The sequence below is a fragment of the Gopherus flavomarginatus genome, chromosome 7 (genome assembly GCF_025201925.1).
Source record: "Gopherus flavomarginatus isolate rGopFla2 chromosome 7, rGopFla2.mat.asm, whole genome shotgun sequence".
Classification (NCBI taxonomy): Eukaryota; Metazoa; Chordata; order Testudines; family Testudinidae; genus Gopherus; species Gopherus flavomarginatus.
The window spans coordinates 109764663-109788386 of record NC_066623.1 but is presented as its reverse complement, the minus strand read 5'-3'; the positions used below and the strand labels follow the sequence as shown (position 1 = coordinate 109788386).

Genomic DNA, 23724 nt, shown 5'->3' with positions numbered 1-23724 from the left:
GACTAGATGACCTGGTGGTCCCTTCCAACTCTGTGGTTGTATGGCAGGGCCCTGCTTTCTTATGTGTTTGAGAGTCACCTAGCCTACTTTTGGGCACTAGATGAGAAACCAGTTCCAGTCATAGAATCCTAGAATCATAGAATATCAGGTTTGAAAGGGACCTCAGGAGGTCATCTAGTCCAACCCCCTGCTCAAAGCAGGACCAATTCTCAACTAAATCATCCCAGCCAGGGATTTGCCAAGCCTGACCTTAAAAACCTCTAAGGAAGGAGATTCCACCACCTCCCTAGGTAACCCATTCTGTCCCACCAGACCCCTTGATCCCACAGAGCATAAACCCGTCTTCCAAATCCCTCCTCACTAAACCTTCTCACTGTTGGACCCCATGTTCCTCTTCCTTACTGCAGTGTCATTCAGGAGTAACCCAGTTTAAATCAATGGATCCATGCATCATGAAAAAAATCAGCTGTTGACTGAACAAAATCATCCGGATTCTCCCCTTACTTGCACTACTGTAACTCCATTGATTTATACTGAGTTCAGTCAATATTGTCTTACACTTAGACTGTAAGCTCTTTCTGGCCAGGGACTGCCCTTCTGTTTTGTGTTCATCCAGCACCTAGCAGAATGGAGCCTGGGGTCCGTGGCTAGGGCTCTTAGGCACTATGGTAATACAAACAATACACGATTACAATAATTGCTGTTTGCTTTAAAAGCTCACAATCGTAGGTTAAGATTAATAAAGCCAGATCAAGAACTCTCCCCCACATCCCCTCAGGGCTTGTCTACATCAGAAAGTTGCAGCGCTGGTGAGGGAGTTACAGCGCTGCAACTTAGGAGGTGTACACATCTGCAGGGCACCACCAGCGCTGCAACTCCCTGTTTGCAGCGCTGGCCGTACTCCCGTTTTGTCTCGGGTGTAGAGGATCCAGCGCTGGTGATCCAGCGCTGGTAATCAAATATAGACACTTACCAGCGCTTTTCTTGACCTCCGTGGAATAAGCAGGTATCCCAGCATACCTGAGGAAGCCTCTGGTAATCAAGCTGGTCTCCTTCCCCGGTTTGCTCTCGCGTTCCCCGAACCCCGAGCAAGCAGGTCTCCTTCCCTGAGGTTTGCTGGGTGGTTCCGGGAACGCGAGAGCAAACCGGGAAAGGAGACCAGCTTCGCCGCGGTTTGCTCTCGCGTTCCCCGAACCCCGAGCAAGCAGGTCTCCTTCCCTGAGGTTTGCTGGGTGGTTCCGGGAACGCGAGAGCAAACCGGGAAAGGAGACCAGCTTCGCCGCGGTTTGCTCTCGCGTTCCCGGAACCACCCTGCAAACCGCAGGGAAGGAGACCTGCTTGTTCGGGGAACGCGAGAGCAAACCGCGGCGAAGCTGGTCTCCTTTCCCGGTTTGCTCTCGCGTTCCCCGAACCTCCCTTGAAGCCGCCCAACAGCGCTGCAGTGTGGCCACATCTAACACCACTTGCAGCGCTGGTTGCTGTAAGTGTGGCCACTCTGCAGCGCTGGCCCTATCCAGTTGTACTAATACAGCTGTAACAACCAGCGCTGCAAAATTTTAGATGTAGACATGGCCTCAGACACACACCGGCCAACTCCATACATGAAACAGCAACAACACTTGATTGTGCTATTTCTCTTCTGGGTTTCAAAATTCTTCACCTTTTCCTGACTGATCTCATACTCAAGGGGAAAAAAAACAACAAAACCCCAACAACATCTGAATCGAATATAGAACCATTGGCCGCTTTCCGTTTTGCATTTCACCCTGAGCTTTAACTGGCAGGAGGCAGCAAATTCACAAGCTTTTTCCAGTAGAGTCCCGTAGGGGGAGGGAGTCCAGCTGACAAAGTCATATCCCTAGTGAGGAGCAGCTTTCTGCAGTGCTAATAATCACTTTCACGGAAGATGCTGCATCGTGGCTCATAATTCGCTCCTTTTGTGCAATAAAACCCAGGACAATTAAAGCCAGGTCTTTTAGATATTACCAGTAAGACCCAGGGACAATCCATCAGTATCTGTTTAAGCACGACTGAGCAGAATTAACACCGAAAAAGCAGATGTGCTTGGTTACAGTCATATTTCCCCACAGGTAAAATGATGCAAGCCTAGACCTAGCTAGCACTTAAAATGCCTCACCCGCTTCACACCCATTTTTAAGCCCCAACTTTCCTGGTTTTCACTTGCCTTTCTCACCTAGTAGGAAGAGATGGTAAAACAACAGAGTTTAAATTTTATGTGATGTAAGATCCACTGACACTAAATAGTTTCTCTTGCCAGAGGTTGTTTCCCCCAACCTGCCGTCATTACACCTCTGTCTTATCCTATGAATTTCATCCAATTAACTCTCCTCCAAGTGCCAGGCTTGGCTAGACTCTGGCAAAGCCAGAACTGATCAAATATGTGGGTCTGCTGAGGTGCAACCACAGAGCTGAATGTTTGCAGTGGACTGATGGCCAAAGCTGGTTATATTATTATTTTTAAAAAATCACAAAAATGCACATGAAATTTCATTCCCCTTCCCACTCCACCCTGCAGATTTGAGACTTTCCACCTAGCTCCACTGATTGTTGCTGTGTCCTCCACATGGCTCATCATCTCCCCTACCTGCCTCATGTTAGATGGAGGGACAAATCAGAACACTCTGGTACTCCATGCAAGAGAACTCTAGGTGCTGAGGAGCAATCACTCACAGGGGTCCTTGCTGAGAGAAGTGACTTAAACCAATCCAAAGCAGCGATCTTTATCCCTGCTGAGGTCTGTGGCCATATGAGCAGCACATCTTGCTTAACATTATCAAAGGCTGCTGAAGGAGCTAAAAGAATCAGCACTGATACTCGATCTTTGCCCATCCCCAGCAAGAGAACATCACCTACGAAAGCTCATGCTCCAATACTTCTGATAGTCTATAAAGTGCCACAGGACTCTTGGTTGCTTTTTATAGGTCAGAATAGTCTCTGTGCCACACACAGATCTAAAACCAGACTGAGAGGGATCAACGCTGAAGATTTTGGACAGTGCTAGAAATGATCTTGATTCATTGTTTGCAATCATTTGCCAAATAGTTTATGCAAGCAAATTTTGGCCTACAGGTTTTCTGCAAGCTCTTCACGCCAACTTTATGCTATTTGTTATTCTTGATGTGTGATTGATGATGTGTCACATGGTATTGTTTCGGGTTCCTGAGTGAAAGATGGAAACATTTTTTTTTTAAATAAGAGAAAAGTAATTGGTGAGTGAAAACTCTTGCTCATACACTAGAATCTTTGTTCATATGAGAATACGCATGGCTTATTCTTCAAAGCCTGTGCATAAATATTCACAAAGAACAAGTAATAAGGAATTTTGCCTTATTCTTATGCATGGACCATCCTCCCAGAATTAATTTGTCACCCACTGCCTCCTTCTCCAGATCTTTTTACAAGATTCATTTCCATCCATCACTTACAGGAAACATGCCAACCAATGAAGGGGGTTCAGCCCGGGATAACTGGATTTATTTAAAATTCAAAAATAAAACAAATAATCCCAGGCACTTGGAACCTTCCAGTTTGGCATTAGCTAAACCACAGAACCATGTAATCTTGGTTTTGGTATCCTGTTCCTCTCTCTCCTGCCCCAGCTATTGTATATCACATGGTCTTCCTGTGTCTTGTCTCAAATTAGCGCCCAATCCTAAACTGAAGGGTCTGTTTGCATGTGAATACAATGATGGCTGAACCTGGTGATATTCTGAAAAAAAGGGAGCTCTCAGCCATGCTTGTAGCTTCATACTGACTCAGCAGACATTCCAGACGTCAAAGTGATACAGAGTGACAATCCTGAAGTCTTATCCTATAGCTAACGACAGCCATGCAACATATTCTCAGTAAATAATAAATTCAATAAAAAATTCATTTTTCGGGGCATGTGACAGAGAGCTGGGCAACAGCAGCTGAGCCAGTAATCTGGTCATTGCAGTTCCAACTAAACACTGTGGCACAGACCTGGTTAAGAAGGTGGAGAGGTGGAATGCTAGTTAATCCAGGGGTTCTTAAACTGGAGGTCAGGACCCCTCAGGGGCTTGCGAGGTTATTACAGGGGGGGTTGCGAGCTGTCAGCCTACACCCCAAACTCTGCTTTGCCTCTAGTATTTATAATGGTGTTAAATATATAAAAAAGTGTTTTTAATTTATAAGGGGGTCGCCCTCAGAGCCTTGCTTTGTGAAAGAGGTCACCAGTACAAAAGTCTGAGAACCCCTGAGTTGAGCCATTAGATGGCGGATACAAAAAGGCACAGGAAGGAAGTAGAAGGGGGAAGCGGCCAGAGAGATTTGCATGAGGAGCTGAAGAATCCCTAAGACTGAAGGAGTAAGGCTATATGATATACAAGGGTGATAGGAATCAACATTGTAAATATACCACACCAGGTGAAAAGGTCTCTGAGCTGTTCATGGACTTGAGCAGAGGCAGTGAGCCCTGCCACAGGGCACCAATACTATTTGTAAATTTAAGTCAAATTCAGGAAATAGTTTCAGTTGGAAAAAAAAGTTGAAATGGTTCATTCTTGTTGCTTCTAAACATTTGTTTCAACTTTTTGTTCCAAAATGTTTCATTCTGAGCATTTTAAAAAATAAACTATTTGACTTTTCATTTCAAAATGGTATTTTTGTTTTAAAATTTAGCTATTAAAAAAATCAAACAATAAAACAAGTAACACACTCAAAAATAACCCAAAATAAAATGGAAAAATAATTGTTTTGGGTCCAACACAATATTTCATTCAAACCAAATCAGTTTTTCCCCCCAGATTCTTCAGTTTAGCCCCAAATTAAAAAATCAATTATTTGCTCAGCTCTAACGATTACAGAATGCAAATATGGCTGAACTGAACAGAATTCTTACAAACATTCATCATCATGTTTTTGCAGAATTCAGCAAGACATCCCTGCAAAGTGAACTCCAGATTAAGACTGAATGCCTTTGTGGAAGATGTGCATTAGCTAAACACATCCTTTGGCTCAATACAGTAACTGTATGAAATTCTATGGCCTGTGACATACAGCAGGCCATTCTAGATGATCTAATGATACCTTCTGGCCTTAAAAACTATGAACCTATGAAATAGTCTCCTGCTTTTTAATGGATTGAAAGAATCTTTTGTCAAATGCCTATAACCATCTGAAGTATTATTAGTGATTATTACTATGACATATATTTAGAATCCAATAAGCATACAAGTGCAAAAGTAAAGGAAATTGATCCTGGAATCTGTAAAGATATAAAAGGGGAAACTGACAAAACACCATTCTCCATAAGATGAATGTATTTGTTTAAGACATTTTGGTTAGCAGCAGAGGGAGGGGGCAGTGTTCAGGTTTGAAGTTTTACAAATATTTTAAGTAGACTTTTAATTGACCCAGTTTGACATTAAAAGCACCTTTTAAAGTCTTGATATTGTAGCTATTTAAGATAAGTGGTAATAAATACAGATTAATTGTAACCCATGAAATGAAATATTCGCACTCTGGCAGGCTTCTGAAAAGCCCCTTTGTGCTCTGGTGAGGTGCCAGCTCACATGCTAGGGTTAGGTTAACAGAATCTCCTGTCAAGCTCAGTGAGCTTTTTGGTAGCTCATGCTGTGACCAACGGCAAAGACAACAAACTTTGGGCAAAGGCAAACAGCATGACTGGCAGGTTTAAAGAAAAACAAAACTGTTATAAGGCAGGGTTCCCATTTGACATGCAAGCTGTCAGAATAAAATGCAGGGCAATACGCAGTCTTTTCTTGTGCAGGCTGAAACGCCTCTGAAAATGTAAGTTCAGGAAGATGCTGTGTAAGATTCACAGAAATGCTACAGGCTTAGCACGGTCTGTGAAGTGGGATCTTGTCTAGTGGTTCCATCTGAAGCCCTTTTCTTTGCTACTGTTTTTAACCCTAGTTGCCCCCTCCCCTCAAGTCTTATCTACCATAAAACAACTTGCCTCCAAAAACTGCAAAGAAACTGTGGGCCTGAATCTCTTCTCACTTACACTGCTGGATCCAACAGAGTTACTCCTGATTTACACCAACATAAGTCGGAGAAAATTAGGTATTCCAGACACCAAGAAATTTTTGTTTTCAACCTCTTCCTCCCTGCTCCCAGACAAACTAAACACATAACCATCCATGGTGAAAAGAAACACGATACCTCTCTCGCTTCAGTGTGAAAGGAGTCTATTTTATTTATATAGCTCAGAAGGCCAGGCTTGGGACTGAGTCACTGCCCGCACTCCAGAGGTAGTTCTCCCACCCTGCAGATGACAAGTGAGGAAAGATGGAAAGAATCTTCTTACACTTCTGCAAGTCCATGTCCATCTGTTCTGGCTGTCATAAAGATGGAAAGAATTTAACTCCTTGAGCTGTCACTCTTTACATTTCTATAATCGCAACTCTTCCACCTCAAAATAAATATAGTCTGCAAAATCATGAATGGGCTGAGACAGATCATGGCACAGCAGGTTGGATTAGCTGGGAAGATTTTGTCCAGAGATCTCAGACTGAGCTTTCCAGGACAGGAGGCAGAGTGCAACTGTAACCCACGCACCTTCTGGGTGGGTGCTCTGTACCATCTAGTGGCACCGAGACCACTTAGAGGGAGAGATAAAATGAGTCTGCTCTACAGCCAGCTGGCTTTTAGCTCATGTGGTATAGGCTCATGCACTAAGCTCCAGAGGCCCCAGGTTCAATCCTGCCCACTGACGACTGGGGTCTGTCAGCGTTATATTATACTGGTGGAAGCCCCTTGTCTTTGGATCTTGGTGACTTCCAATGGCCAGGTTTGGTGTTTGCCAAGGCCAGATGAAAGAAACGGTCTTCGGTCTTGCTTTTGCCTAATATCTTTCTCCCAACCTGCTAATACGAAGGCAGCATAGCTGTGGAGGCTTTCCTAGGGGCAGCATGGTTTCAGTAGCTCTTGGTATGTTAAACAATGTATCCATGGTCACAGTAGCAAGGATGAAACTAAAATCCTGAATTCTTGATTCCCAAGCTCCTCCTCTCTCTGACCAGTTACCAGATACAGGGTTTCAGGAAATTTGCAAGGGGGAGGGGGGATAAATTCCAAAAAGGACTCAGGTGCCTTTGAAAATCTAAACCAGAGGAATTAGGTGTCTAATTCCCACTGAATTTCAACCTCCATTATCTGCTGCTCAGAACCTATTGTATGAAACCAAATTTTCAGTTGGAACCAGTCTGGAATGCTTAGTGAGGATAACCTCAGAGAAATGTCTCTGTATCTCAAGAACCTCAAGTGAAAAATGCAAAAATGATCAGGAACTCTATACAAAGACTGGGATTTAGTGCAGAATTTCTCATTGCATAGAGCAGTATTACTTATTTTTTTCTCCAAATACCTCTGATATGTAAATAAGATTTTCAGTTCACTAACCTCACTATTTTCAGTATTCAAGGTACTTCCTGTAGTAAGTGTAAGGAAGTACAAGGCCATGCTGCAGTTACTGAGGTTAACATCTTTTTAGACACAAGTTGTACATTTTTCAGTACAGTGACTGGATTCTTAAAAAATCATGGATATTTCAGTTTTCCTCCAGGGATGGATCCAAATTCAAACTGTACCAAAGTTCAAGGATGTTCAGATGACAGCTGGTCAGAAATTCTCTAGTGGAATGTTTTTCAGCTCATGGCTTCTTGGCAGCATCGGGTCATAGGGCTTCCATGGTCTGTGGCAGCCAGCTCAACAGACTGCTCCTGAGCTAAGGACCCCAGGGCTTTCCTTTTCACGGAGAATTTTGTATTTTTGGTGTTTTCTTCCAACTTGGAACAAAACCAAATTTCAAATTTTTTAACTCCTCCACCAAATGGAATAACTTGTCTTCACCTGGCTCTAGTTCAGACCCAGGTTTTGCGATCCAGAAGAGGCAGAGCTGAGAGGCAGAGATGGACCTGAACTTCTCCCAAGTTTGGACTGGGGATTTGCATCTTTAGCTTTCACGAGGATTTCATACAACATGCCTTAGCACTTTTGCACAGGCCTTACCGGTGAACAGTGACAGAAGTTCATTTTTTTAAATATCTACAGGAGATTAGGAGTTAGACTTTCTGACATTTCTTCTTGCTACAGCTGGTTGATGTTCTAATTATTTCCCTGATGACTCTAAGTAATTCTACCCTTGCTTTACATTTCTGACATTTAAATATGTTTGGGGGGGGGGGCAGTGGTGTATTACATACACATTTTCTTTTCCTTTTTTAAAATTCTTGACAATTTTCTTCTCATTTCATAGAGGAAATAATGCCGGAGGGCAGATTTAATAGACTTATAAAGAGAAGGAGGGTGCTGTTGCTTTTCAGCAACGTCAGAGAAATTATCTAGATCAGAGAATCTTACTCACAAGTCAGAATTGAAGTCAAGAGCAAAATTACCCTTGATTTCAATGGGAAGAAGATTTGGTCCCATATCTATAAGCACTTTTCAACAAGGTTTCTCTCATGTTATTTCTGGCCCCGTCATAGCCAGGAAATACTAGAATTCTCATAAGAACTCCAGTTTTAATGAGATTTACAGCTGAAATTTCTGGACCAACAATGTTTCCCTAAGAATCCATCCAACTTACAAGCAAACTTCATGAGGGTCTCCTACTGCTACGCAGGTGCACAAATCACCCACCTCGAATAACCAGTGCATCCCATCTAAGTGATCAAGAAGGCCTTTAGCGCATCTCTATGGTTCACACAGCAAAGTTAGGGCTTGATTCTGAACCAGATGGAGCCTTAAAATTGCACAGCAACAGTACAAAACAATTTAGGGCAGGAACTGAAGAATGCTGCATCCAGTTGAAATTAAAATGGGGCATTTCATTGTGTAGAACATATTCATGACATTGGGGCTAACCTCTTCTATTGTGAAATGTGCCACTGGCTGTTTATTACCCACAACTTCTCTGGCTGGCCCTTGGTTTAACATCTCAGGAAGCCAAGCTTAGTTGTTTAGATTGTTAAATATAAATATTGGAGATGGATGAAAATAATATTCATGAATAATTTTCCTGTTGAAAGGGGGAAGAGTTATCTATTGTTGCAGTGTGGCCCAGTGGATCACACACTAGAAGACAGATAAGGAGCCCTCAGTTGTATTCCCAGCTCTGGCCTGCTGTGTGACTTTGAGCAAGTCACTTCACCTCTTTGTGCATCAATTTCCCCATCTGTAAAATGGGGCTAATGCTATTGACCTCCTTTTTAAAGCATTCTGCAATCCAGTGATGAAAAATGCTATATGGCCCTGTGTTACAACCTGGGCCAGTCCCCCTGTGGGTGGTCACCAGTCTGTTGTAAGTGGACCCAACCACTGAGTCCAACCAGGGGCGGCTCTAGCTTTTTTGCCACCTCAAACATGGCAGGCAGGCGCCTTCGGCGGCTTGCCTGCAGGAGGTCCCCGGTCCCATGGATTCAGTGGCTTGCCTGCAGGAGGTCCACTGGTCTGTGGCTTCGGCATACCCACTGCCGAATTGCCGCTGAATCTGTGGGACCGGCGGACCTCCCTCAGGCAAGGCGCCGAAGGCAGCCTGACTGCAGCCCTCGCAGGGACCGGCAGGGCGCCCTCCATGGCTTTCCACCCCAGGCACGTGCTTAGAGCTCCACTGGATCCAACATGCCTTAAGCCAACCGGGTCTGAGCTGAGTCTAGTCACAGACTAAATATGCCCAGTTCCCTCAGCCTCCCCTCATAAGTCATATGCCCCAGCCCCGTGATCATTTTTGTTGCCCTCCCCTAGACTCTCTCCAATTTGTCCACATGATTTCTGTAGTGGGGGCCTCCAAAAACTGGATACAATACTCCAGATGTGGCCTCACCAGTGCTGAATAGAGAGGAATGATCATGTCCCTCAATTTGCTGGCAATGTCCTACTAATGCAGCCCAATATGCTGTTAGCCTTCTTGGCAACAAGGGCGCAGTGCTGACTCATATCCATCTTTTCGTCTACTGTAATCCACAGGTCCTTTTCTGCAGAATTGCTGCTTAGCCAGTCGGTCTCCAGCCTGTAGCAGTGCATGGGATTCTTCCATCCTAAGTGCACTTGTCATTGTTGAACCTCATCAGATTTATTTTGGCCCAATCCTCCAATCTGTCTAGGTCCCTCTGTATCCTATCCCTACCCTCCAGTGCATCGACCTCTCCCCACAGCTTAGTGTCATTTGCGAACTTGCTGAGGGTGCAATCCATCCCATCATTCAGATCATTAATGAAGATGTTGAATATAACTGGCACCAGGACTGATCCTTGGGGGCACTCCGCTTGATACCAGCTGCCAACCAGACATTGAGCCATTGATCACTACCCATTAAGCCACCTTATAGTCCATTTATCCAATCCATACTTCTTTAAATTGCTAGCAGAAATACTGTGGGAGACGTATCAAAAGCTTTGCTAAAGTGAAGGTATATCTCGTCCACCATTTCCCCTCATCCACGGAGCTGGTTATCTTATCATATAAGGTGGTCAGGTTGGACTGCAAATATGGCAGGAGACCAGCTTGGCTTAACAGAGAAACTTCGGTGAGCTGAAACGGAAGCTTAAAAGAAGTGGAAACATAAACAGATGACTAGGATATAACAATATTGCTTGAGCATGCAGCGGTGTAATCAGGAAGGCCAAAGCACAATTGGAGTTGCAGCTAGCAAGGCATGTGAAGGGTAACAAGAAGGGTTTCTACAGGTATATTAGCAACAAGAAGAATGTCAGGGAAAGTGTGGGCCCCTTACTGAATGGTGGAGGCAACCTAGTGACAGAGGATGTGGAAAAAGCTGAAGTACTCAATGATTTTTTTGCCTCAGTCTTCCCAGACAAGGTCAGCTCCCAGACTGCTGTGCTGGGCAGCACAGTATGGGGAGGAGGTAAGCAGCCCTCAGCTCCAAATACAGAAGTCAAACTACGCCTATGGCCCTGAATGACGACATCTGCTGCTGAAGTAAATGAGTTGCATTCTGCCCTGACCCTCTTAGAAGTGCAGCACAAACCTCACAGCCCAGGGGAGGGCAGAAAGTCTCCACTGCAGGCTTCTGATTCTCAGCTGCTGTGGGAGCTTGGTGAGGTGTCCAGCATAACAGACCCCACTGGGAGGCTGCCTGTCTTACAGCAGCCTGTTACCAGGTGCCTCTGGGCAGCAGTGCCACCCAAAATGCCCTCAGCCATGCCCCTTACCCTGGAGCTTGCAGCAAGACTCTCAGCACCTCAGTTGTGGAGCCTCTACTGGCCTTTTATGACACTTCAAAAGCCTGTAAGGACCACAGCGGAGGGCAGAATCCCTCACAGCAACATGCCTTAATATTGGTCAAGTCAGTAAGGCCACTGATGTGGACTCCTTCCTTCTTTACACCAGTGAGCACCCATTTGCACCAGTGTGCTTCCATTGACTCCAATGGAACTCTCATAGGAGCCAATAAAGGGCCATAATCTATCCCTTAGTATCTCTGTGCCTCATTTTTCCCATCTGTGAGTCAATGAGTCTAATAATATTATCTATTTCACAGGTCAGGGAGACTCTTCATTTAACACTTGTAAAGTGCTTTGAGATCCCCACTCATAGAATATCAGGGCTGGAAGGGACCTCAGGAGGTCATCTAGTCCAACCCCCTGCTCAAAGCAGGGCCCATCCCCAGATAGATTTTTGCCCTAGATCCCTAAATGGCCCTCTCAAGGATTGAACTCACTCAAGGATTGGGTTTAGCAGGCCAGTGCTCAAACTGCTGAGCTATCCCTCCCCCCAAGTCAGTATCTTGTATGTCAGATTTTGCTTCCTTCAGAACAGGTAGTAGTCAGAATTAGAGTCGGACAATAGAACTTGGCACAGATGTAATAATAAATTTGATGCACTATGATTCTGTCAGGGATCTCAAGGAGCTGACATTAACGTATGCGTTTTTAAAACCAAAGATTCGCCCAAGCACAGAGACACTCTCATTCATCACGCAGAACATTAAACTACATCATGCAAAATATGTGCAGTGTGGTTTGTAAGGGATTTCTTAAAGCAAAATTGCAATGCAATGTAGAAGTTATTCAGGTCAATACTTCTAATCCCAAAGAATCTAGGAATGTGACTAACAAGGCTGCTCAGGGAGCACAAAGGAGCCAGCATCTGGCCGTAGCTGGCCAGCAAAGAATTCTCTGGATGGACAGAAATTTTCAACTGGCATAAAACCAGCAGAACCAATTCTTGTGCCAGTTTTTTACCAACCAATCCCAGTGTCAGTGGCATGTTGTGAGGAAGGAGCACTGCAGGAAACATCCTTAGATGTAATTAATCATTGCAGTTTTCCTTTAACAAATGAGGTACTGTAGCTGGGTTTTTCTAGTATTTATCCTCTCTGACTCAGGCTTGCTCTCTGTGCCGATGCAGCTTCAGGGGAATATGTATATATTTTCAGAGGCTTCCAAATGTCCCTGTGATATAAGATCAATGTATAATAAAAGTTCCTTGTGTTTTTAAAAGGCTGGATTTATACTTGAGTTATACCGGATTTACACCAGAATAGCTGAGATGTGAATCAGACCCTGCATTTTTAATAAAGACCTTTAAATGTAACTTAAAAGATTTCAGACAAAATTAGCATTTGTTTTTTAAAGGTAAATGACATTTTGCCTTAAAAAAACCCAAACAGTTCAACTTTACTACAAGCATCTGCATGCCCCAATAAACACACACACGGGGGATTCTAGCATCTGCAAACCATTACTTCACCCTTTTCTCCTCATTTGTAGGTTTGCCAAGCACAGACCCGTGATCGCCAATTTCTTGCTCTGTAGAGACAACTCTGCAATGGGCTGAGTTGGTGATGTCAGTAGCACCAGCGCTGGAGCAGGGAGCCATACTCCAGGGATAGCGTCTCTTTATTCCCTGGTGTTTGGTGATTTTCTCTCTATATTTTTCTTACTTTTTTTTTTTTTTTAAAGATTCTGCTGGGGATAAAAGCAGGATAATGAAAACCGGAAAGAAATGTGGAGCTCTGGAAAGAAAGGCCCAGATTTCCAGCAAGTCTGACTCCTCCTGCACACAAATGTGAATGCAATTTTATGCCTAATTTGCATGCAAACTTACATCAGTTGTGACTGTCAGTCACCCATCTGGTCATTTACATGTACAATGACTGTAAATCCACAATATTGCATGTATATTTGGATGTGTGTCCTTTCTGAAAAAGCAGTCCTCAAATAAACCTATTTTAACTCCACTGACAGATTCCATATGGGTGCCAGGTGCTAATAACTTCCTAAAATTCTCCCTTTTCTTTTTTTTTCTTCAGTTGGATACATCATCCTTCATTTCCTTCCCAAACGATTGACTATTGCCACCGTTTGCTGTACAATAGCTGCCATGTTTGACCTCCGAGATGGCTGTTTCTTGAGCAGTGGGGGAAATGCTTCCTATATGAGGTTTGTAAGGCACTCTGAGATCCTGTGAACTGAAGGAGGCAGTGTGAACTAGTGGGTAGAGCACTGGACTCAGACTCAGGGGACTGGATTCCGTTCCTTGCTCTGCCTCTGGACTGCTGGATGAATTTAAGTAAATCACTTCCCCACTCTGTACAATGGGGATAATGATATTGACCTCCTTGTAAAGTAATTAGAGATCTACTTATGAAAGGCACTGAAGAGCCAGGGCCATTATGATGATGAAAGGGAACATAAGAGATGTGCAGGATGAGTATAGGACGAGGAATAAGGATTTTCTACATTCTAATCCCAACTCTGATACTGATTTCTTCTAGACAAACTTTTAAACTCTAGGTCTTAATTTCCCCATCAGTAAAACGGAGATGATCATATTTATTTACCTTCTATGGCTGATGTAAGTGTGAATCAGCTACTGTTTGCAAAGGACTTTGAAGATGAAAACTGATAAAATTCTATTAATGTAATTGTAAAAGTTATGATGGCCATTGTTATTAATGATGCCACCAGTCCAATTCATGCTAGAACAATTTCAGTAGAGTGGGAGGATGATGATAGTAGGATTTCAATTTTGTGGACCTATAGGAAGTACAAAGTAGATTAACAATATCCTTTCCGTGTGCTGAAATTCCCTGCAATCATTTGGGCCCATAGATATCTACATTAGATAGGCCAAAGTCTCAAACTTGGGCGCGTAAGGTTAGCCACCCAAATCTATAGTGAAGCAGCTGATTCATAGTGGCCTGATTTTCAGCACTTGCAACATCTACATACTTCAGTAGGAGCTGTGGTTGCTCAGTCTGAAAAACAAGCCACTTACAGAGCTGCCTAATTATGGATGCTCCTCTTTGACTTCAGGTCAGTCACTGCTTCAGTGGAACATCCTTCTTTTAGCAGAAAAATCCTGTCTTGTACTCTGAGGATACGGCTGTTATTAAACACTGTGAACTGGAACTGCCTCTGAACTTCAGAGGTGATAAATACAGCTATCACCCTCAGCCCTCCTCCCCCCCAAAAGACAGAGCTCCATTTAAATAAAGAGAGGCAGAAATGAACATGAGAAAGTAAAACATCCTAAGGAAAATATCATTCAAGTTAACTGCAGACATAAATTTATCCATCTGTTATCATAAGTGTTACTTGAAAATTACTTGTCCATAAAAATGAAATAAACCAGAAGTAATTTTTTCTTAAACATTGATTTTATGTGTATATTCTTAGTTGCCAAAATATTAACTCTTTTTAACAGCCCATGTGCTCTTGACTGCTTCTCTGTTTCTTGACTGTAAAAGGCCCTTCACAAATGCCCCATGTATTTTAGCTCTTTGGTGCTTTGCTGTTGCACTACGTCAGTCATCTCGGGCTCCTGAGGACGGGACCTTCAAGCAAAGACCACTTGGCTTCAAGGTTCTTCCTTTAATCTCATTGATTTCATCACAAAAGCAAGTGATCAAGGCTGTGGCCTGGAACAATGAATACTGTATCTTATGCTGGAGCACACTTACAATGAGCATAGATACAGCAAGACTCACTGGGTAGATTAAGTCCTGGAAGGACAGGTTTCAATTTTGAAGAATTTAGCATGTTTCAAAGCTAGGTCCCACTTTCTCCAAATCCATAGTGTTATCTTTTTCTTGGGGAGGGCAAGGAATAGAAAGAAGAACGGGAGGATTGCGCAAATGTTCAGTTGCAACAGGTGGGTTTTATAAAGATGGAGAATGAAAGTCCTGACCTGTTCCAGGGCATTGCAAATGTGAGAACTGTGGAAGGTTGGAAATTTTATTTTTTCCCCAGGGAAAATGGTCACCCTGCCTCCCAAATATTTTGGCAGCATACCGAAAATGTCAATTCAGACAGGCCAAAACATGTCATTGCAACATTTCTTATCGACACACGATGTTTGGATAGCAGCGTTGGATAAACTGAGACCACTTCAGCAAACGTGGATCTAAGCAGCTCACTCAAGGTCATGCCTCAAGTCAATGGCAAAGTTGAGAAGAAACCCCAGCAGGACTCCTAATTCTCAGTCATCTGTACTTGTCAAGTTCTATTCACCAGAGATTTTCCTGCTTTCACCACTGTGTACCTGGGCACTTTCAGAGCTCCAACTTGAGTCTTGGGTGCAGGGCTTGGCTACACTTGCAAGTTTAAGAGCATTAAAGCAGTGCTGGGTGCCCTAGCTCACTGCCCATCCACACTAACAAGGCATGCAGAGCGCTCTGACTCCAGGGCTAGAGTGCTGCTGGTACCCCACCTCGGTGAGAAGATTAACACTTGGTGCACATTGGCTGAAATGCCCGGGCATCATTGTGAATGAGGTGTTTCATTACTGCACTCTGATCAGCCTCCAGAAACATCTCATAACCCCCTTAAGTCAAGTGGCCACTCTTGTCACTGTTTTGGAGTCACTGCAAGCATGCTGATATGCCAGGGTTTCTCAAACAGGGTTCACTTCTTGTGTAGGGAAAGCCCCTGGCAGGCCGGGCCGGTGTGTTTACCTGCCCCGTCTGTAGGTCTGGCCGATCACGGCTCCCAGTGGCCGCGGATCACTGTTCCAGGCCAATGGGAGCTGCTGGAAGTGGCACGGGCCGAGGGACGTACTGGCTGCCACTTCCCGCAGCCCTCATTGGCCCGGAGCAGTGATCCGCGGCCACTGGGAGCCATGATCAGCTGGATCTGCGGACGGGGCAGGTAAACACACCGGCCCGGCCTGCCAGGGGTTTTCCCTACACATGCGGCGACCCCTTTGAGAAATCCTGCGATAAGCCCTTTGAAATCTCCGTTTCTGACATCCTGCAGGCTTATCTGCTCCGAGACAAAGCAACCATTACTGTGGAATGCTGTGTGTGAGAGAGAGAGAGGCGGGGAGGTGGAGAGGGGTGTCTGTTGCTGTCTGAACTTACAAGACAGCATGCTAACATGCTCTCAACCCCCCAAAAACCCACTCTCCCCCCACATACACACAACCCACTCCCTGTCAAACTCCACCCTACCCCATTTGAAAAGCATGTTGCAGCCACTTGCATGCCGGGATAGCTACCACAATACACTGCTCTCTGTGGCCATTGCAAGAGCTGCTAATGTGGCCATGCCAGTGCGCAAGCAGCTGTCAGTGTTGGCAGACTGCAACGCTTTCCCTACTGCGCTCTGTGAAGGCTGGTGTAAGTCAAAGCGCTCTACATCTGCAAGTGTAGCCAGGCCCTTTATCAGAGGGTCAAAATTTAGAACATTTTCCCCCCAATAGATTTTCGTTAGAGCTGCCCTCATCATAATTTTACTTTTAGGCTGTGGAACATCATGGGAAAATGCACTGCATTATATTGTGGAGAAGGTTATAAGCCAGCGGATGGGTTGAGAATAAATGAAACTGTATATCAGCCAAAACGAGGTTGTAACATTGCAGCTCCATAATATAGAAGAGTGGTTGACATAAGCATGCAGGGCCAGGTTGAAGTAGTTAATTACTATTCTGTATTGATAGTAATACACAGCTACACTGACCCTGTGAGAGTCATAATGCCTCTCACATGAGCTAACCAAGTTGTAGGAGAGCAATCTCCCTACCCCACCCTTTAAGAAGGTATAGTATGCACGTCTCTCCAGCGCTGGCCGACTGTGCCTGCCATTTCATGGGCTAACAAGGACAGTGGCTGTCTCAACCTCATTTGGGATGGTTTGCATCCCAAGCAGTGCTAAGGATGTGTCTACACTGGAGCTGGGGGTGTAATTTTCCGGCTCTGGTAGACAGCCCAGTGCTTGCTTTGATTGAACGAGAGTGCTAAAAATAGCAGTGTAGGCAGAACTTCATGGATGAGCCAGAGGGGCTAACTGCCCTGAGTTCAATCCCATCTGAACCCCCTGGGATTGTTAGCTAGTGCCCACACCCGCACCACTGGGGCTATACCGCTATTGTTAACACAGGAAATGACACCTTCCAGCTCCAATGTGGACATGATCCAGTAGCATTCAGCAACCCCTGCACTAAGGGGAGAGGTGGGAGTGAAACAGGGCCAAGCCCATGCACAAGGAAGGAAAGGTTAATGGAGAGAAAGGCTTCTTTGTGCCTTCTTGCACCTGCGCACCCAAGCAACGACTGATCACAATCTGGCCCAAAGTAATATTTTTTAGTGATAAGGGAAATTCCATATTAAGAAGAGTGGTCCCTACACTGCCATGAGGTTTTATCCCAGTAGGAATTTCAGACAGTCCAAACCCACAACATTCACTAATCAAACCCTTTGCTGCCAGCAGTTGGGATTTTCCAGAACTAACCGCTAGCTCAGTCGCGCTGGGATTCTGCATTAGTGGTTAGCCAGCATAATGTCTCCTTGTGTGACAGCTACAGTCAACATGGCCCTCAGTCTGTCAACTCCATAACATTTATGGTCACCATGACCCTTCCCCCATCATATTTTTATTCTAAACAACGATAACTTTTCTTACAGGCGTCTATAAAAATCCGGTTGCCATAATCACTGAAAGGGGTACGTTGAACTTGACCAGATTGTAATTTATGAGGACATCTGCATACTGTGCTGGTATAGTCATGCACGTTATGCAAATCTACTGCTCTGCAAGAGAAACTATCCTTCCACTCAATCAAGATCCTAAATTAGTCTCAGGAATGGGCATGCAACTGACAGGCTGCTGAAACTTCAAGAACTACATTTAGCCAAACTCACTGGGCCTCTAAGCAAAACGGCATAAACTAACTTTGTGCAACCTTGTTAAAACAAATCAAACGCCAGTCCTTGCGATTTTATCAACTTCTCATGGTATATGGCATGTTTTTAAAGCCTGAGCTCCTGGAGCCATGGGAAAATGTGAGAAATTCAATTCTCTCTCTTGCTCTCTTTTTTAAAAGATACATTTCAAGCTTTCATGGGTATAGAGAAAATGTTGAAAACATGACATGTATGCACCCTAAAGCTCCAGACTCAGACGGCAAATAAAAAGAACTCAGGATGTATTTAGGAAAACAAACCATGATTTTTAAGCCAAGCTCATGATTTTTTGGAGTTGGCAATATTGCAAAAGACAACTGTATTTGAATCATAAAAGAAAATGAACTTGTGTTAAAACCACAGCAGTATTCTGACATAGAAGAATCAATCATCTCCCGACCACTTAGAACATAAGGATGGAATAGACCTGGGAATAATGGAAGTCTCTGGGTTCTCTTTAAAAACAGAGATCTCAGAAGCATCAGAGAATATTAAAGATCTCAGGGCCAAACTGAATATTAAAGTGCAAGGGGGTGAAAATGATCAAAAGAAAAATGCAGGCAAAATATAAGGGAGAAAAAATGCCTATTGGATTGTAAAATAGTCTCTCTGAGGAAAATGGCGGAAGCTGCACCGCTTGAATCACTGAAAACTAGATTGGACGGAAGATGAAAGGATGACGAGCTGCAGAGGCTTACCAAGGAAGGATGGACAAAACGGCTGAATAAAGTAGGTCTCTTACAATTTTGCTTTCTACAGTTCAATGGTATATGAGTAGAAGCTGGGATGGGATGCACCATAGCCTCCTGGGAACCCATTCGGAGATAATCAGAATTTCTGAACTGGCCACATGGTATCACCATTACTCCAGAAAAGTAATAGCTGACTATGCATTTTTTTCTGGCAGGTGAATAGTGGTTGGAAAATAATCTGGTGCCAGAACAGCTTGAGTGTTTTGATAATCCATTCAGATTCCCTCCACGCCTACCTTCAACTAGACATGAAGTGAATTCATTTCTTGGGCAAGAAATTCAGAAAGACACAAAGGCTGAGCACCACAATGAATCTCCTGTTGCCCAGTGTGTGCAGGATAGGGTCAGTGTTTGTTTCATTTTTAAAAGGCAAGATCAGCCAAAACCAGAACTTCAAATACAGCCCTCCAGGAATTTCAGGAAGGAAGTCTGATGATTTAGACCCAACTCATGGATCTGAACTCACCTATAGTGTTTTATTTCCAGATGGTATCCAAAACTGAAAGGGGACTACTTGCCCATTTGGATGAAATCTCATGAGAAGAATTCCAGAACAACTTCGCCAGAGTCTCCTGAGAAGAGCTGATCTCATGAGATTTCCATCATTTGGGGCCAAAAGCTCAAGAGAACAGTTCTCCAGATGTCACCACCACTGAACCTAAATTACAGATTCTTGTCTGTATTCTGACCCCATGTCTGATCATATCTAGTTAATATAATTAACTGCATAACACAATTCATAATGAATAATCTAATTACTTAATCTGGTTCCAGATTCCAATCTAAGACCCTCCCTAAGGGCTGTCTCTATTTAAAATGTTTGTCCTCACAGCTGCTCATTTCCTCTTTACAGGATAATTAAACTTTAGTAATCTCACAAGTAGGATGAGGGCACTTCCATGTATTATTGGCCCAACGATGATCTACAGACAATTGCAGGAAGTGACATATCTTTGCTATTAACCACTGAATACCTCCAAACCACTTCTATCATATTTGAGTCATCTTCGTTGTCAGGCCTGCAACATCTTTGTAACAAGAGACAATAGTAATATCTTTTATCTTGTCTTTGCCATATCTTAGATTATCTACAACAAACTCCTTGGAGGCCAGTTCATTTGTCGCACTATTGAAAAAATGCTGTTCAACAAACAACATCTGTTTTCCATTTAGGGAGACAGAAAGACTTCCTTGTGTTTGTGGTCCACTTGTGCTCCCAGGGCCAAGCACATCAGACCCATCCCAACCTACACAGAGGTGCATAAGTTAGGCCATTTCTATCAGAGAAACATATTGGCTCAATGGGCAACAGACACGGAGAGTCCATTGGGAATTTTCCATGGTAAAATTTGGTTTTAACTTTTTTTAATTATTATTAATGTATTTTCCACTGGGACAAATTGAAACAAAATATTTTGTATAAAGTCATTTTGACACCAACCTGCACCAACCTGAATCAGGTTGTAGTTGTAGTTCAGGTGCTTCATGCCCCATTATCTCCTATGGGCAGGCTGACCTACACCTCCCATAATACACTGTGACCTCTGGCCAAGCCACACGGTGCATCATGGGAGCTGTACATCAGCCCTAGGGCCAAGCCCTAGAAAGAATAAGGACTTGTGGCATCAGATTTACAACTCCCAAGAGGCACCTTGGGACCTTAGAGAGAGATAGTTTAATGGTAAATTGAAACAAAAAATGTTTCCATTTGGTCGAGCACACCAAAACAAACATTTCCAATAGGAAATTATTCAAAACTTTTTGTTCTGAAGAAAAAAAAATCAACAAAATAAAAGTTGATCTATTGGACTTTCCCATAGGAAAAACAATCCAATTTTCATTCAGTTCTGCAAATAATCAATCAAGTGCTGATTAAAGTTACCAGAAGCTATGAGCACAAAAGTTGGGGAGATCCTCTTTTAGGATGGAACAGCTTATCTTTTGCAGCATAATAAACACTGTTTCAGTGAGGAGCTATTGTGTTTCCTCTAAAGGAATTGCAAGAATGGAAGCTGACACTTGAATTAAATTAAAAAAAGAAAATAAACCAGAAATTTTCCCCAAACCTTTGTATGTATCTGTTCTTTCTGGCTGCAGACAGAACTGGATGCAGAAGCCTAGAGACAAAGGCTGTTTCTAACACAGTCAAAACCAAGCAGTCGTGAAAATTTCATGGGGAAACCTGTCTCCTTGCAGAGTTTTTAGCCCAGTTTCCCCAATTAAAGTAGTTTGGATAATCTTCAGATTGTCAATTTTGGATGTTAAACAAAAGATCTGAACATTCATTGTTCAGCCATGACTACTAGGAAGAGATGTGTGGCAAGCACCTGTTTGTGTAGTTTTACTTCTACCACTTTTGCTCTGTTAAACAGCTGACATATCCCTTTCAATTTCTCTCTCCCTGCTCTCTCCCTAAAAAAGTGCATTTTCCTACCACAAGAAGAGCTAGGCAAAACTCCTCATTTCTAAAGATACAGAAACATCAAGGAATGGGAGAGTAGAAGTGCCAGACAAAATTCAGTCTAGATGCACTGAGCAAAAAAAAAATCAAAATGTGTCTGCAGTGAGGCGGTGTGGCTCCCTTCCGCCCCAGAGGAGGAAGAGCCCATCCGGAAGCCAGAGTGGGTGGAGCTAGGGAGCTCTGAGCCCGCCCCTCAAAGGGTCAGGTGGCGACCCAGAACTATAAAAGCCAGCCCTCAGAGCTCAGTAGGAGCCCAGCCGCCGGAGAGAGCAGACGTCTCTTGGGGAGCCTGAGACTGGGAAGCTCCTGTGGCCCGAGGCGGCTGCCCAGACTGGCTGGACCTGCCCTGTGCCCGCTATCCCGGGGAGCTGCCGGAGCTGCCCTGTGCCTGCTATCCCGGGGAGCTGCTGGAGCTACCCTGTGCCCACTCTCCAGAGGAGCTGCTGGACATGCCGACCAACCCCTGCCACGACAAACCCATGCTCCTGGACCCCCCAGAGGCCAATGCCAGGACCCAGGTAGGGCCCGAGGGGGAGTATGGAAGTAGCCTGGGGGCAGCCGACCCCAGTCTGGCTGCAGCACTATGCCAGAGCCTATGTCAGTGTGTTGTGGCCAGGATCCCCACTGACACAGCAGCGAGTTTCCCCCGCTGCTAGGGCCCCGGGCTGGGACGCAGTGGAGTGGGAGGGCCTGCGTCCCCCCTGCCACCCAACTCCGAGGTGGCAGACTCCCCCTCTCCCTGGCCTGAGGAGACCGGAGCCTGTTATTACTGCTCAGCCCTGCCTGAGGGCCTGAGCACTCTGCCTCAGTAGTTATTGCCCCGCCCTGACCTAGGGCCGGGGCTTATGACTATTGTTACCACCCAGCCCTGCCTGAGGGCCTGAGCCCCCTGACTCAGCAGTTGCTGCCTCACCTAAGCCAGGGACAGATTAACCACATTTTCAGCTGGCTACTGCATGGGCTACCGGGGGATACCCCCAGGCCGGACTAATTCCCTCAACCCATCAGTGTGTAGTGAGCCGGCGTGGCTCCCTTCCGCCCCGGAGAGAGTCGAGCCCTGGTGAACTCTTGTACAGTGTCCATGTTGTAACAATGAACAACGGATGGTCTGGACCAAATCTTGAAATCCTTCTCAAGCAAAATTTCTGCTGATGAAAGCTTTGCCTGAGTAAGGATTGCAAGAGTGGCCTTTGCCAACATCCTTTGCAAGAGTCATGGGGTGAGAGGCCAAGTTCCGTCATGGATTATAAATTGACTAAGAGCAAGAAAACATAGAGTAGGAATCAATTATTGGTTTTCAATATGGCAATCGCTAACTGCCTTGAAATCAATGGACTTAAGCACTGGCTTAACTTTAAATACATGCTTAACTGGGGCCTTAGAAGTTAGAAGGATAAATGTTTTCACCTTAGAAATATTTCTACTATATTCAAAAAAGAACGGAGACAGTGGTGTATATTGTAGCGATCCATTGCAGCCATCTTTACTGTATCGAGTCCCTTTCTGGAGCAAACCGGAGCACGAACACTGAAGATAGTCTGCTATGATTTGAAAGGCCGCTAAGTAGCCTGGCATGTATCAAATCTACTAGTAAAGTCCAAGAATGTCCTGACTCAGTCTCTAAGAAATGAGCAGATTTACAATAAGAGGGAAACAATAAGTGAACATATGCTGGCATTTAAAATAAATTGTGTAAGAGCAAAGAGTTTATGTTTCAATCCACATCACTGCCAGGTCCTGAAATAGGTCAGGGAGTAAGGACCTTCTGCCTCAAATGAGATTCCCAAGAGGAAGATTTCTATACTGAAGGCCAGGCTTTGCAGTGAAGAACCCGCCCCTCCCCATTGATTTCAATTACATTGTCCACATAAGTAAACAAACGAACAAGGGTATTTTGTTCCATACCTGCTCCAAAGGCAAAGAAGAAGCTCTTGTCTGTGTTCTGCTTTAAAAGGGCCATCACTCTTTTCCCCATCCTCTCGTTCCTCTTGTAAATGAGCTCCTGTCGGAAGTAGCTGTCTATCTCCTGAGCCGTCACTTGCTCATGTGGAGGAAGTGTTGTGTTGATGAGGTTAGGGAGCTGCAAAGGAAAGAAATACTGCAGTTTAGATACAAAGGCAGACAGAGGGAAACCTGGGGGCTTGGGACGGGAGAGCATGAAATAAAGCTTGAGCTGGTTCAGCTAAGCCTCCAAGCATCCAACACGCTACTTTATTCCAAATTAACTGGAATTAACATTGGAATCTTAACCCAAGATTATCTAAGCTGCCCAAACTTCCCGGCACTGCAGACATGGTGCGCAACCCATGTCAGATTGCAGGAAATTCCCCAAGAACATGCCTTTTTAATATTGGCGTTTT

The 23724-nt window shown here is 44.4% G+C and overlaps 1 protein-coding gene across 2 annotated transcripts in view; it reads right to left on the bottom strand.

Moving 5' to 3' along the window:
• The window catches only part of TRABD2B (TraB domain containing 2B), a 396077-nt gene that overhangs the window by 138444 nt on the left and 233909 nt on the right, over positions 1 to 23724 (bottom strand). For both annotated transcript variants that reach the window (XM_050961708.1, XM_050961709.1), the window contains exon 4: positions 23270 to 23444. In XM_050961708.1, coding sequence (XP_050817665.1) covers positions 23270 to 23444 — 175 coding nt within the window. The remainder of the gene's footprint in view (positions 1 to 23269; positions 23445 to 23724) is intronic.